The sequence below is a fragment of the Suricata suricatta genome, chromosome 3 (genome assembly GCF_006229205.1).
Source record: "Suricata suricatta isolate VVHF042 chromosome 3, meerkat_22Aug2017_6uvM2_HiC, whole genome shotgun sequence".
Classification (NCBI taxonomy): domain Eukaryota; kingdom Metazoa; phylum Chordata; class Mammalia; order Carnivora; family Herpestidae; genus Suricata; species Suricata suricatta.
This window is the reverse complement of record NC_043702.1, coordinates 44,868,129-44,884,957: the sequence shown is the minus strand read 5'-3', so window position 1 is coordinate 44,884,957 and position 16,829 is coordinate 44,868,129. Positions and strand designations below refer to the sequence as shown.

At 36.0% G+C, this 16,829-nt stretch overlaps 1 protein-coding gene across 1 annotated transcript in view; it reads right to left on the bottom strand.

The window, feature by feature from the left end:
* TFPI (tissue factor pathway inhibitor) overlaps positions 1 to 16,829 on the bottom strand; it is a 70,716-nt gene that overhangs the window by 41,399 nt on the left and 12,488 nt on the right. Inside the window, exon 2 of the mRNA XM_029933289.1 lies at positions 4,911 to 5,033. Within this exon, the coding sequence (XP_029789149.1) occupies positions 4,911 to 5,019 (109 nt within the window). The 5' untranslated portion in view covers positions 5,020 to 5,033. The remainder of the gene's footprint in view (positions 1 to 4,910; positions 5,034 to 16,829) is intronic.

The window sequence follows — 16,829 nt, the reverse complement described above, 5'->3', positions numbered from 1 at the left end:
AATTTTGTGCACCTGTGGACTTGTCTGTTTTCAGTTTCCTATGGGGTTATGTGCAGTTGAGAAAATATAATTTGCGTGTTTATACAATATTTTTAATAATTTTATGCCAATTATGTAATGTCCCAAAAGCCAATCAATATCTATAATGTATATATGTAAATAGTTTATCAAATGAGTAAATAACTATTGATTGACATATATAAACTTAAATCTCATTTCTTATTCCTTCTTATTAAGTACTTAATAGTTTATGCTGATGAACTTATGTGACTGATTAGCTTTAAAATGTCTCAAAAAATTAACAAATCAATAAACAAAATGTTTCACAAGGCATATTAAAAGTTTCAGGCACCTAATAATATGTGTACTTCAGATTTATAATTATCCTTAAATGTTCTTAGATGTCCCTGAAACTTTTAATTTTCTTAAATTATATACACAGGTGATTTTTCTATAGTTCATTATCTGTTTATATACATAATAGCACTTATATATAATATATATACATTATATATAATAGGGAGTTGGTGAAATATTTGCACAGATAAATATGTAAATATAAAGAAAAATGACTTATGGATAAATATGTTTTCCATTCATCACTGAAATTACAATTGTCAGTTTAAGTTAAAAAATACCTGAAAGCCTTTTCTGAGTAGTAGTATATTTGTGAATAATTGTAAGTACTGCTTTTATTCCCTTTCTTTACCTAAAGACTTAGAATCATGTGACTGACATTCTGACCTGTTAAAAGTTGTGAGAAGCTTTGCCTTAAAGACTTTAAGCAGTGCACTAATTGAGAGCAGACGTAAGATAAGTATTATTGCATTAGCCCCATGAGTTTGTGGATGCATTTTTATGTGACTGATAAAAATTTGACCTGTCAGCTATAAGTATCTGGTCTTAGAATAGGTCTCAGGATCTCAAGAGTCACATAAATAATTTTGGGAATTGGCTAGGAACAATAATATTCTGATATTTTGAAGCTTATGGCTTAGACCCCTTTATTTCAGAAATTCCTATAGCACTCTTCATACAATATTATGGTCCCTGAGTCCCATATTAATGCTACTTCAGATCTTCACAGACACGGAATGATTGAAGCAGAACTTCAGACAGGTGCCTTTAATACAGTTCTCTACCTGCAGAACCCAGGGAGCTTTACTTTATACCAGAGTGGCTACTCAGGTATCAGATATTTAGGAGAACTATGTATTATAAATAATAATTTATAGAAGATTTTTTTTATCATTGACAACGCCTTTGATTTTGACTTTTGATGTATTTGATAGACCTTTTCACAATGCCAAAACGTTTACTTTACATTTTCTCTACGAGGCAAATACTGCTCCCTCAATTTGCTACTTAGTAATTGTGCCACCAGGTGGCAGGCCACCACCACAAAAATGAAAGCTAGTACCAAATTGTCCCTGTAGCAGTGGTAACAGCAATTGTTGTTTACGAAGAATTGTGCTCCAGATATTTTGTAATTGTATTATATAATAATTGAAACAACCTTCTGATTTAGGCATTTTTAAATACCATTTAAAAATTATAAAATAGCACTATAGAAATTAATTGCTCAGTTCACACCACCATAAGTGCTGGCTTTAGAATTGACCCCCACATAATTTTACACCGGATACTTCACACATTCTTAAAATTGAGTGATACTGTCACAGATCTGCATGACTGAGATTCCGAGATTGTCATTTATGCCAAGCACCTAGATTTAATCCTAGAATTTCTATTCAATATATTTTTTTCTCAGATTTACTTTATAAAAACTACAAATGTTTCAATGATGAAAGCAGGTGATTGTACAGCAACCTCCCCAAAGAAACACTAAGAATTAACTGTAAACTGTATTTTATTAATTTATTATCTAGTTCTTCATCTTTACTGCTCACATTTTAATGCATTTTTTAGATGAATCATGTATTAGAATATTCTGTTGTTCCGTCAGCTTACGACCCACACTTTGCACTGATGTGGGGGAGTGACAAAGTGTGCTCTCTTGGATATGGGGTCGTGCCACTCCGTCTAAAAGGGATGGAAGCCTGCGCTAGTTTTTATTTCTTACTTTGGATAAATCCTTTTGAAAGTTAACAACCGCGTGTTGATCACGGCAGGCACTGCGTGGTCAGGGAAGATGTGATTGTACATTAGGTGGCAGCAGACACAACCCCACCCCAGACACACACACACACCACTCTCATGTAGCACGCAGACATTGAAGACTTGCTTACATAAACATTCAGGAAGTTGAAGATGCTGTGTTTGTGTGTAATAAGGTACCCAAGCTTGTCTGGAGGGTCAGGGAGAGGTTTCCTGAGACTTGAAACTGAGACTTGAGGCAAGTGTTAGTGACAAGGATCTGCCGAACACCATGTAACTCGGAAACACATAGGGAGCCGTGTAACAGGAATTTAATTTGATGCAGCCAGACAAACAAAATTATGGTTTATATTATGTCATTTTTGTCATGGATTTCTTGTATTTTCTGCCTCACAGTCTGAGGATCTCCCTTCCCCCTGTCCTGGGATGTTGGCTAGAAGGCTCATGATAATATTTGAGGATAAGTCATGTCCTTTCAGAGTCCTCATTGTCCTGGCACTTGTTTGGGAGCCTAGATTCTTAGTGGAGCATTACTGTTTAAGAGTCCACATGCTGCTTGATTCTCTCACTAAAAAGATTTGTTTTCTCTGGCAGGGAAGAACACAGCCGTTCGCTCTGACTCCTCCCTGCCACAAAACGTGCCCGGTGCTTCTACACGGTTCATGTAACAACCATATAAACATAGTTATTTACACCCCTCAGATACAGACTAAGACACTGGGAGTCAGAGAGTTGACACATAACTCATCTAGTTTCGCAAAGCTACTGAGTGACAAACACGCATACAAACTTAGGTCTGATTCTAAGTATCATGAAGCACACCTGCTTTTCTTTAAAGGCTCCCTGCTATTCTCCGCGCTCCCACACTAAAGGAATTAAAAACAAAAAAAAACCAACTTGTCACTGCTGTTTTTTATTATCAAAAAGTTTATTGTATTTCATCCTCCCTGCTGGTTAGACTGATTAAGAAAATGTCTACTAGTCCCTTGTGAGAGAAGTAATAAAACCTTATGTTTTCCTATAATGGTGCACTATTCAGTGAAACGGTGTTCTTCTATGAAAAGCTGGCATGACCTTGGCCCAGTGTGATAAATGGTGTCTTCAAAATTGAATGGAGTCTGATGTGGAATCAGGTTATTGTAAGATTAATTTAAAAATCCCAAACCCCAAAACTGGTCAAGACTGTGCAGCCGGTCAGTTTAGCGATCTTCAAGTCTAACTTTGAGATAAATGTGTTTTCTTAGCCAGCTTGGTTTGTTCTGAATTTATGCAGAGATTTCGCTGGGTGACTTATTGATAGGTTAGTTCTGGCTTCTTGGCCAATTTTGGCAACAACAATTTCAGGAACCTTCTGGTTACCTGGCGTGCATTTACTCAGTCTAACTGAGGAGATTAGTTAAGTGAATATTGGGAATCTTTTCTCCTCCCACTTCCCATGGGTTGCCTGCTGTTTCCCTGTTTGGACTTTATTCTCCACATTCCTTCTCTGCTCAACTCCCAGAATATTGGAAGCCATCTCTTTTGATAAATGGGACAAATGAAGAATTAGAGCTTATTTCATAATGTCTAAATTCTCTTTTTATAAGGCACATTATATTATTTACTAAATTAAGTGGAGTTTCATCTTTAGGAAATTTTTATAACAATTTTTTTCAGTGACAATAAATAGAGCAGTCTCCCTGTGAAAGTGAGATTCTCGAGAACTTGGTCTGACCTATCACTGCTTCCCCCGAACCTACCAATTTCAGGGACATAAAAATATATATATAGTCTAATCAAAGTGAAATATATTGGCTGAAATCCCTTTAAAGAATGGTTAGATATATAAAATAAAAATGTATTTATGGAAGTACATCATAAACATTCCATACAAGTAGAAACGATCACTTTATTCATATCCTCTCACTATTACCAATGACTTGAGATTTCTATCAAAAATTACCAATTTCCCACAAAAATATTACTTTTAAGAAAGAAATCTACGGGCGCCTGGGTGGCTCAGTCGGTTAAGCGTCCGACTTCGGCTCAGGTCAGATCTCACATTTGTGGGTTTGAGCCCCGCGTCAGGCTCTGTGCTGACAGCTAGCTCAGAGCCTGGAGCCTGCTTCCGGTTCTGTGTCTCCTTCTCTCTCTGCCCCTCCCCCTCTCATGCTCTGTCTCTGTCTGTATCCAAAATAAATAAAACATTAAAAAAATTTTTTTAAAAAGAAAGAAATCTATACTAACAATCAGATTACAATCTTCTCTTTGTTCTATTGCTGATTGTTAATATTTTGTTTTTAGATACAGAGATTTTTGGGATGAGAACTAACTTGCATTAAGTCAGATCTCCTAGTGTCCAGGGTGACTAGGTTCTCACACTGGACTCATCTGGGAAGTTCTTATTTTGAGAATAAGGCAAGAAGGGGAGAATGGCCGGAGCCTCAGATGTCTGTGGTTTCCTTTTTCTTTTCACACTTTTCCCAGGCAGAGGGTGGCATCACAGTTCCCAGAGAGCTATTTCTACAGCACTTCACTCCCTGCAATTGTCCAGAGACACTTCAATGTTCAGATTTTATAGCCTGCAAAAAAAGAGTCTTCCTTGCTAACATGACTTTTTTGGGTCTAAATTGCTTTCTTTTTTGTTTTGTTTTGTTTTGTTTTGATATTTTACATATAAGACATTTCCCAAGAAAAATGCAACTTCTGCAAAAGCTAATTTTTCTATACAATGGAGGAAAATATATTAAATTATTGAATTCAAATTGAGAGCTTTACCAAGCTGAAAAAGATGAGTGCTTCTAACATTTTACCTGTAATGTCTGTATAATCTTCAGCATCCTCAACGATGGCACTAAGTGTAGCAGAGGCACAGTTAAGCAGCAGATACACAGAAGCCCAAAAAATCTGTTGTTTCTTCATTGTAGAAATGACGTCTGAAATACAGAACCCAGATATATTTAATTAAGAGTTAATGTCTAATTACCTATGGACTCTTAGGAATCTTATGCATGCCTCCACATGTAAATTTCTATGACATTGAATGTGTATGCTCACACACTTCTGTCTACAAATTCCATGAGTTGTATTTAAAACATGTGGACATAGCATTTACTACTCTAGACAGACATATGTTCAGGGCATATGACTAATAATATTCAAGTACACAGCTCATATTTCAACCTCAAAAACACAAATGAAAATAGCAGTAGTTGAGAGACCTGGGTAAATCCCAATCAACATGGCTAAGTATGTATTGAGATCCATTTCATATGCAATTAATTCTCTCTGCATCAATTTGAATGCAAGAATATTTGCTATTCTTCTTTCTCAGTCTGAATTAATTATATTTTAATATTTCATACATTTTTCTATTATTTCACTCATGAAGGCAATGTTCAATTCCCGATTTCACTTTCCCTTTGCTTCAATACGTCTTTTAAAAAAGAAAGACATTTTCCAATTTTTGTCTTTGTTTCCTTTAAAATAGACTTGTTTTTCACAACCAATTTCCTAACCAGATTTCCTATAAGAGAGCAAACAGAACTGTGGAAACATAAATGTCTAGCATTCTATTGAGTCCTCTACCCAGTCCCTCCACCCTCAATTTAGAGAGTTATCTGATTCAAAAGAGTTTAACAGAAACGGGGCTTTAAGTGATAAACCAACACATTTACACTCTGTGGGAAATAGATTTCAGCAGGAAAGTGAGACTTCCTTTTTTAAAATGATTTACAGATCCACAGTAAAAAAAAAATAATGGAAAACCACATTGAAATTTTTAAAAGGCTCTGTCTCCTTTGGATTCAAAGCTGGAAGGAAATGTGTTCATGCAGCACAGGAAGACAAAAAGAAGGGACACATGTACATGCCACTGATGTTATCAGCGTCAGGAAGGGAAAAAAATCTTATCAGTAAATAATCACAAATGCAAGTATGGACATTCCATCTAAAATAATTTAGAGAATCCTGTGTTTATGCCTGTAACGAATCATAGCTGCATTATACACCATTAAGGTGTTTGAAGCTTTATAATAAATAATGAAATAATGCCTTTTGCTTTAAGCTTCATAAAAATTACTAGGGAAATGTACAACCTATTTTCTCAAACACTTGTAAATGTTAACATACATTTGATTTTTAGTCAATAGCAGTGATCCATACCTTCTATATCATGTCATAAATTATTTGAAGCCACAAATATATATGTATATATGTATACATATAGATAGATAATTTTGAAGAGTGTATCAGCTAAACTTCTAGTCTTTGTCTCATTTTTGAAAATATATTTTTCAAGGACTCTTCTATTTCTATTAGTTTCTTTGAGATGTACAACGCTGTTATATCTTGAGTGTAAAATATAGCATGTTTTCCTGTCCCGTGGTTTAGGGAGCAGGCTGAGGTTGGGTGCCTGAAGAACTTGATGAGAATGTGGGCTCCAAACCAAGTTACTTTCTTTAAAAATATTGGCCTAGAGTGTTGCCTAATTTTAGTAGTTTTAGACTTTCCCTAGTTGTAAGAAACAGAAGGCAGCTCAGATAGTTTAGGTCAAAAGGCCATCAGCTCATTCATTCTAGACAAGGTGAAATAATCTAGAATCAGAAAGGAAGGTTTGTAGTTGGATCTGAGAGTCGGGGAGCTGACTATGGCCAGGAGTGGCTCATCGCTACTGCACTCCTTAGACAAGCTTTATTTCCCATAGGGCAGCTCATACTTCTCTACATAGTACTATGCACAACGTTGATATTTCCCAAGTTTTAAACCTTAAAACACTCCATCATAACAATGTGAGGGGCGCCTGGGTGGCTCACTCAGTTAAACGCTGGACTTCGGCTCAGGTCATGATCTCTCAGTTTGTGAGTTTGAGCCCTGCATCAGACTCTGTGCTGACAGCTCATAGCCCTGAGCCTGCTTCACATTCTTTTCCCCTCTCTCTCTCTGCCCCTCCTCCACTTAAGCACGCTCTCTCTCTCTCTCAAAAAAAATAAATAAATAAATAAAAAATAATGTGACTACTGCTCTTTATGAACTAGATTCAAACAGCTTGAGAATATGGTTTCAATTTGGAAAATTTGAAACTTTTGGACCCTCCACTTTTGGACCAGTACATTTAAGATGAAAAGCTGCTGGGAGACTGGAATCAATTTGGGGGAACTGAAACAGACTTGTTTCCGGTTTGGAAAATAGGAAAATGTAGTACCATTGCAAATCTTAACATAGGTGTATGCATTTTAGGATGGACAAGGGTAGCTCTGAGGAGGAGTGGATTGTTGCTTCCAGAAGAAAGGAAGGGTGTTAGACAGAAAAACTATGAGAATGTACTGCCACAAACTATAGCTAATTAATGACTGATCCAGAATTTGAAATCAAGTTAGCAGCTTACTAGTCCAATGCTCTTTCTTTTCCACAGTGTTGCCTCTGAAAAGTGATCAAAAGCACTTAGCCTCCCAGAGCAAAAGATTTGGGCACACCACTGAAAAAAATATTGCAATTTTGTATGACACTGGTAACACTGTGATTTGTGGAGATCAATTTGAGTGAACTGGCTTAATTACATATCATTGTAATTAATTTCTTTTTAAAACATAACAAAGTTACAATGCAAAATGGCAAACAAGATAGCAAACCCAAACTGAAACTGTGCATCGGTTAACTCACTAGACCTTTCTGCATTCTGCTCTCTTGAATATCTGGTCCCATTAAAAATAACTACTCTCCAACCTGCTATCATACAGAATGATTGATTCAAAGGAATTCAAAGATCTGAATATGAAAGATAAAACATCAAATCTTATAAAAGAAACATAGGATAATATTTCATGACAAGGTTGGCAAAGATGTCTGAATCAGGACATAACACCAATTATAAAATAAATAAAATACTGTTAATTACATTTCGTTAAAATCAAGAACTTCTGCTCATCAAGATAAGCACCAATAACACTGAAAAGGAAGTTGTGACAAAGTGTTTGACACTTATATATATGAAGATTATACACTGAAAATGTATAAGGAAATACAAATAAATATCCAATTAAAAATGGGTTAAAGATTGAATAGGCCTGTCTCAAAAGATTTTATGTAAATGGAAAATAATCATATTAAAAGATACTCAACATAGTCATCAAAAATTTTTATTTTATTTTATTTTTATTTATTTTTTAATGTTTTTTATTTATTTTTGTGAGACAGAGAGAGAACCCACGAACCATGAGATGATGAGCTGAAACCGGATGCTCAACCGAATGAGCCACCCAGGCGCCCCTTTAAATTTTTTTTACTGAAAAAATTTTTAAATAGCACTATTGTGAGATACTGCAACTCAAATTAATAAAAGCAAATGATATGAAGTGTAAATGGAGATTTGGACCTTCACTGTTGTTGGTGGGATTATGCTATCGTCTGAATTATTTGTGTTCCCCAAATTTCTATATAGAATCTTAACTCCTAACTGTGATGGTATTAGGAGGTAGGGCCTTTCAGACGTAATTAGGTCTTAAGGGATAAGGTTCATGTTCTTATAAAAGAGACCCCACAAATATCCCTCATCCCTTTCACTATGTGAGGACACAGCAAGAGGGTGTCAGCCATGAACCAGGAGGAGGGCCCTCAGTCTTCAAGTCCCCTTTAATTTCAGATTCAACATGAAGGCATTTCAGCAAGAATCTGTTACATAAATGGGTTGTGTTAGTGACTAGTGTGCATGGTGATATGTTAGACACTAAGAGAGATTTACAAATTTAGAGGAATCCTTGACCTTTGGGAATTTACATGTAACCAAGAGTTAAATAAAAATACAATGTTAATAACAACGCCTAGATAAATCCTCTGGGTAAGTTTTGTATATTCCAGGTAGCAGTAGACAATAACTGCATGTTAAGGTATTTAACTTGAATAAAAATAGTATTTATCTTTTGGGACCAAAAACTGAAAATCCGACGCTAAGCTTGGCCAGCAGCCTGTTAAGTAACCTTTGGAAATAAATTTATGCTTTTAAACCTGATTTATAAAACACATAACTTTGGCTACATTGTCCTTAAATTCCATTTAAGTTCTAAAATTTAATGAATACATTTTATACACTTCACAGAATAATCTATAGTTATATAGTTTATATTTTCTATTCACTTTAGTGCTAATTTGCAGCATTGATTTTACCCTTTTAGGTCAAGATGTGTTCTCAGAACATGAGTTTGGCAAGATGTTATTAGTTGTTACATAAAATATGTTATTAGTTGTTACATAAGAAACATATATTTATGTTGGAATTAAAAAAAACTTATAAAGGCTTCTCAACTGTAGGACTTTTATAGGATCCTAATTATGGTAATGTACAATTATATCTTTTATGGGAGAATATAGCAAATGCATTTCCAAACTTTTATAGGACTATTGTCCCATAACATTTTGGGGAAGTACTTTGACAAATAATGTTACATTTAAGGAAAAGTCAGTAGATTTTCCGAACCAGAAAAATATTAAAAAGCATGATGTGATCTGTGCTTTACTAAAATCCAGTACATTTGGAAAAATGTCTAGAGGGCAAAATTTAAGTGGAATTATCAGCTAGAATGTTGCAGAAGATCAGATTGAAAGTATGAGCAGGGAGTTATCAGTGGAATCACAGAGAAAGGGCAGGTGGGAGAGGTTTGGAGTTTATACTGATAAAACTGAGTAACTAAGTAAATACAGGATATGAAGGGCAGATAATTCAAGTACATTCTGAGTAAATTGTTGTACTAATAGAAATAGGGAAATTAAGTATTGATTGGTATGCATATTAGGGATGAATTCAGTCTGGACAGATTGTACGTGAAGGTTATGTTTTCTAAGTGGGCCTGTATAAAGGCAGTTAAAGATGGAAGACAGGAGCTGGGAAATGTTTTGCTCTATCATCATCATCATCATCGTCATCATCATCATGAGGTAGGGTCATTTCACCAAGGGAAAAGGTGCACAGTAAGCCATTTCCAACTCCCTTTCAAGTTTACTTCCTGTCTTTCCTGTAATTGCTTGGCTTTATGGACACTGCCTACTAATATCTTGGCCTCACTGAAACTGCTAATTCTTGAACAAGCCATACATCTTCCAGGTTTAATGCTTTGAAACTACTATTTTTAAAAATTAATTAGTTTATTTGAGAGAAGGGTTGGGAGAGGGACAGAAGCAGAGAGAGAGAGAGAGAGAGAGAGAGAGAGAGAGAGAGAGAGAGAGAGAGAGAGAGAGATTGAGAATCCCAAGCAGGCTCCATGCTCAGTGCAGAGCCCAAGGAAGGGCTTCATCCCAGGACCCTGGGGTCATGACCTGAGCTGAAATTAAGAGTCACTTAACCAACTCACCCACCCAGGGCACCCCCCTAAACCACTATTTCTTGTCATGGGAATACTTTTCTCTGAGATACCGGATTAGCAGACTCCCTTCTTTACTCAGCACCCTTTTCAGATACCCTCTCCTCCTGATTGTCTTGGAGCACCATGTTTAAAAAGTAACCAGCACCAGTTCTTCATCATTCTCTATACATTTGATTTTTAAAAATGATTCAGTAGGTTCAGTAACTATTAGGGTATATACAGAGTTATACAACCATTGCCCTGTGAGTTTTAGAATATTTTCATCACTATAAGGAAACTCCACACCTTTTAGCCATTACCTCCTCCTTTCCCAATTTCCCCATGCCACATCTCTAGGTAACCATTAATCTAATTTGTCTCTGTGCATCACCTAACTCTAGATATTTCATATAAATTAAACAATCCACTAAGTGGCCTGTTGTGTCTAACTTCTTTAATTTAATGATGTTTTCAAGGTTCATCCATGCTGTAACGTTTCTATTGTATAGACATACTATAATATATCAATTTAACAGTCAATGAGCATTTGTGCTTTTTCCACTTTTTGGATATTATGAATACCATTATGAACACTTGTGCACAAGTTTCATTTCTCTTGGGTATATAACCAGGAGTGGAATTACTGGGTCATATGGTAATTTTATTTACTCTTTTAAGGAACTGCCAAAGCAGCTGCACCATTTCACATTCTGCTAGTATTGTCTAGCTTTGTTTTTTGAATAGCACTTATCACCACTTACATGTTTATTTGTGTACATGTTCACTGTCTCGATCAGTAAAGCATATTCCATTGTGAGCATAGAGATCTTATACAGCATTCACAATTCTATGTTCAATACCCAAAAAATGACTAAGTAATACCTGATAAATAAGTGGATTAATTTGAGTATACTTTGTGAGCTAAAATTAGGTTACAGTATCTTTGGATATATCCATGCAGTTTTACTTATTTCTACCACTCCCACCAAAAAATAGAGATTAGAAGCAACTGTGATAGAGTGGCCATCCATCCATATTTCTTTTCCTAAATGTAATTGTCTTTTTTAAATTGCGTACTCTACTCTTCTGGAAGTATGAAATATTTCCATTGAAAAAAAATGTTTAAGGAAATTTTTAAAGGAAGAAGTAACATGAATAGAGTAGATGTGAGGTTTATAAAATTTTACTTAAGTGGTAGGTGTTTTCCAAATCAAAGGAGGAAAAAGAATTGCTAAAACCCAATTCAAAGAGATGGTAGTGTGTGGGAGGGACACCTAAAAATGTACCTAGAGGGGCCTCAGTCATTTAAGCCACCTTTATCAGGCTCTTGATTTCGGCTTAGGTCATGATCACCTGATTCCAGAGGTCAAGCCTCCTGTTGCACTGTCAATGAGGAGCCTGCTTATGATTCTCTCTCTCCCTCTCTGCCCCTCTCCTGCTCTCTTTCTTTCTCTGTGAAAATAAACAAATAAATATTTTTAAAATGTGTACTTAGAAAAGAAATAACTAGGAGAAAGAAATGTATTATTTGTTATTTCACTATTATGATATTAATATTCTTGAGAGATTATGTGAAAGAAAGGGAAGTGGTCTTTATGAATCTAGGAAATAAGGAGCCAAAAATGGAAAGGAAAAGGGAAGAACCTTGAGATTTGTACTTGTTAAGTATATAAGCTTATCTAAGAACTTTCTCTCAACTATAATTCTCTTAAAAATATGGGCACCTGCGTGGTTCAGTTGGTTGAGTGTCAGACTCTTGATCTCAGCTCAGGTCATGATCCCAGGGTTGTGGGATTGAGCCCTATGTTGGGCTCCATGCTAATGTGGAGCCTGCTTAAGATTCTCTCTCCTTCTGTCCCCGTGTCCCACAGAAAGTCTTATTCTACATGAAATATTATACCCATCTTAAGAAAACTGAGGCTCAGAAAAAAAGTATAATTTTTCCAAATAATCTGAAAGAGCTAATATTTGCACCCATGTTCCTGTAACTCCAGAGCTCATGGTCATATCACCATACCAAGCTGCCTTGCTGAGAATTGGGGAATTATGTAGACATTCAGCAATGTCTACAAAGCACTCAGCCTCTGGCTGCCTCCAAGGTTATTCTGAGCTGCTTGGCAATTAAATCACTGTAGTCGAGATGGCTATATCCCTTATGGAAACCAAGAGCCATCAAATCAATTCAAGTAATGTCCGGAGCTGTGATCCCAAGTAGTATCTTTCCTTCCTCCCTTCCTCCTTTTTATCCTCTTTCTCTTCTGTTTGTTGTCTTCCTTCCTCCTTTCTTTCCTTCCTCCCCGCTCCCTCCATCCCTCCCTCTTTCCCTTCCTCTCTTCCTTCCTTCCTTCCAACCATCCATCCATCCATCCATCCATCCATCCCTCCTTCCTTGATTCTTCTCACCTTCCATCTACCTTCTGTCTTTTCTCTTTCTTAGGTTTGTTTAGTGGTGAAAAGAAGGAATCTAGAGTGAGACTGTGTCCCCCTACAAATTCATATGATGATGTCTTAACACCCCAGTACCTCAGACTGTGCTGTATTTGGGTATAAGGCCTTTAAAGAGATAATTAAGGACTAATGAGATTGAGGTAGGCCCTAATCCAATATGGTTGGTGTCCTTATATAAAAAAGAGGAAAAACTAGGATATGATACACACAGAGGAAAGACCTCACCACCTACAAGCCCAGAAGAGAGGCCTCAAAAGAAACCATTCCTTGTTGACACCTTTATCTTGAACATCTAGCTTTCAGAGCTGTGAGAAATAAACCGCTGTTGTTTAAGCTGCACAGTCTGTGGCTTATTGTTATGGCAGCCCTGGCGAACTGGTGCAGATAGTACAACTTCAAATACCAGTTTAGTAATCTACCAATTATGTGAATTTGACAATGTATTTATCTGCTATTTGCCTCTGTTTACTCATCTATAAAAGGGGTATTTTAGGGGGCACCTGGGTGGCTCAGTCGGTTAACCATCCAACTTCAGCTCAGGTCATGATCTCACGGTTCCTGGATTCGAGCCCCGCATCAGTCTCTGTGCTGACAGCTCAGAGCCTGGAGCCTGCTTCAGATTCTAAGTCTCCCTCTCTCTCTGCCCCTCCTCTGCTAATGCTGTTTCTCTCTCTCTCAAAAATAAATAAAACATTAAAAAAATTTTAATGGGTATTTTACTACAACCTACCTCACTGGGTGTCAGAATTAAATGTAGAGGAATCAGAATGGTGACTAGTTCAGTAAATTTTAGCTATTATCATTTGTGTAAGTAATTTTTGACACCATGTTGGGTACACTACAAAACAGAAGCTCAATATTCATGAAGCTCATTCTTTCTTGAGAATGTTATCTCAGATTCTATTAAGGTCTAGAAAATAATTGAAAATATAGTACTAATTTGGAAAGACATTTGGGACAAGCTAAGAAACACTTTTATTCTAATTTGGCTAGTATGGAAGCCAAGAATTCCTGAGCTACCAATTAGAAATTAAACAGTATAGATCTTAAGGCAGAGTAAATATTCTAAAGATTACAGTCAAGTGGAGCTAGAAATATGTTGGCAGTTTGGCTTTGGTGACTGGAAGAGAACTCAAAAGGAATGGCAATGGATATTAATGTGAATGAGAACTTAATGGCAGGATTCAGAGAGCAAAAATCTCAGAGAATGGAAGAGAACAAGAGTGGGCTGGAATTACAGCATTAGATTTCTAGGACATGATTTTGGAAAAGGCATGACACAATAGGTGGACGGTTACTGACCTATTCTACCTTTCGTTCCAGCGATCTACTCCTGTTACTTTATCATCTTGAAATTAATCTGGAAAAATTACATATTGTGTTTACTTATATATCATCAGCACTGTGCTTATATAATTTAAACTTCCTCATTCAAATTTTTTTCACAAATTGTAGAACTTTTTTATTTTTATTTTTTAATTAAAATTTTTTAAAGTTCTTTATTTATTTTTGAGAGACAGAGAGACAGTGCAAGCAAAGGAGGGTCAGGAAGAGATGGAGACACAGAATCTGAAGCAGGCTCCAGGTTCTGAGCTAGCTGTCAGCACAGAGCCCGATGTGGGGCTTGAACCCACAAACCGTGAGATCATGACCTGAGCCGAAGCTGGACCCTTAACTGACTAAGCCACTCAGGCACCCCTAAACTTCTTTTTTTAAAGTTTAACTATTCATTTGCAAGATCAGTGCATAGTTTGCTATGTCTAAGAGAAAGGAATTTCATTTTGGCTGCTGCTTTGTGGTGTACCAATGAAAGGACAGACAAACCTGGCAACCAGAAAAGAGGAAAAAAATAGCCTGAAGCATAATTCCAATTTTCTGCTCAGCAGTGGCTAATGTTGTTATTCTCTTGGTGTTTATTACTGCCATCCACTCAATTTGGCTGATCCCGGCAGGGGAGCTACCTTTCTGCCCACTAAAATCTGGAGCCTGCTTTGATCTTTAACCTCTGTGCCTCCTTTGTTCTCTCTCATTTTGGGTGAGTTTGCTGCATACTAACACTAAGGATAATGAACGAAGAAGTGAAAAATTAGAATAAAATTTATGGTGAGAGAAGGGAAGGAAAAAAAACCCTCTAGGGATTCTTCTAGTTTTCTATTTTCTCTTTTTGTTTTGAAGTTCATTTTTTATAAGTAGTATTTTCAGTGGAAATTTTCCAAATATTCATAAATGACTAGGGTCCAGAAATGGGTTTTTGTTAAAAACTATTGTTAATAGGCTTCCAACTCTTGTTCCTGACTGGAGAGTTTCTGAACTTGCATAATCTCAGTTAGAGATTTGAGATTTGAGAACCAGATTTCTCTCAGGAAAAATGTATTTTTTAAATAAATACATTGTGTGAATGCAAATGTTTGGGTAGTTCTTCAAGAGAGGTCTCAGGTTTTGTGACTGCACATTTGCCACATACTAAATCTAACAAGTCTGTACAGAGCCTTCATTATCTCTTTTTTAAATTCCCCCCAGGCTGACATTCTTGGAACATTGAGTCATCATTATAAGCATTATTTTGGCATCAGTATTATTTATCTATGAAATAAGATTAAAATTAAGATAAAATGTGATGAGATTCTGCCTATAGGGAATATATGCCACATTTATTTTAAGAATTGATATTAGAAGTACAAAGATATAGCATTATAAAACATTTTTTATAAAGCTTTAACATTTTTTGAAGTGATTTCTTATCTATTAGGTCACTGTATCTTGACAATAATGCTATACAGCCAATGGGACAGGTATACTGAATTTATGTTAGAGATATAGGAGTTGTTTTCCAACATCACATGGCTAGATGGCTACTAAGTGACAGAGGCAAGACTAGATCCTCGACTTTCTCAAAGTTTCCTTAAAATAAAGAAGACTTACGGGATAGAGACTAAATACAATTCATGAAAATATTGTTCAATATATTAATTACTTATATCTGTATTTATTTCTCTTTGAAATATTACCTTTATTGAAAATTGAATACTATGAGTAGGCAGTATCACCAAAGGAACTACAGAATGAAAACCAGTTTCTCTGGTTGCTAATCCTACAAGTATAATTGATTAACCAGTTTAAGAAAATAGCTTAAAACAAGCATCTAGGGAGAACATCTAAATGAAGACTCAATCTACATTATAGATATTAATCCCAAATAATTGTAGAGCTAACTATAATTATATATTTGAAATGGGGCTCAAATATAATAGGAGTTTGTTCTTTTCAACTTTGGTTTTTAGCCAAGATTTTATTTATTTTTTTATGTTTGTATACATGTCCTCTATTTCCTCTAAAATTTGGGTAAAAAAGAAAATATGATGCTTTAAAGATTTTCAGGTACCTTTTTTGAATTCCCTTTTGCGATTTGTTCTGTCTATTCATTCAATCTTTGACTACTGGGTGGTTCAGTTGGTTAAGCGTCCAACTTCTGCTCAGGTCATGATTTTGCAGTTCGTGAGTTCAAGCCCTGCATCAGGCTCTGTACTGTCAGCTCAGGGCGGCCTCAGGCCCTATTTCCTTCTCTCTCTGCCCCCCCCCATGCTCTCTCTCTCTCAAAAGTAATAAATAAATATTTTTTTTAAATGAGAAGTATTCCTTTTGAGGGGTTGCAGATATGATACATGTGAGTGTACATGTATGTATTTTGTCAAGGAGCTGTTGAAGAGCAAGTAGAAAGTAGATTTTCCTGCTGTGATTCAATTTTCTAGGTGAATAAGAGGTTGAGAACGTTCAAAATGTCAAGTAGTAGTGGACTTTTAAAAGTGTGAGAGTTTGGCATTTTCTCTAGACAAAATAAACAGAGGTATTGAAAATTTCTTATTAAAGGATTGCTGGACTTCTGGAATCCAACTATAAATTCCCAATGATGTATGGCTTCAAAAATCAGACTCCTTCTCTCTGGATATAAAA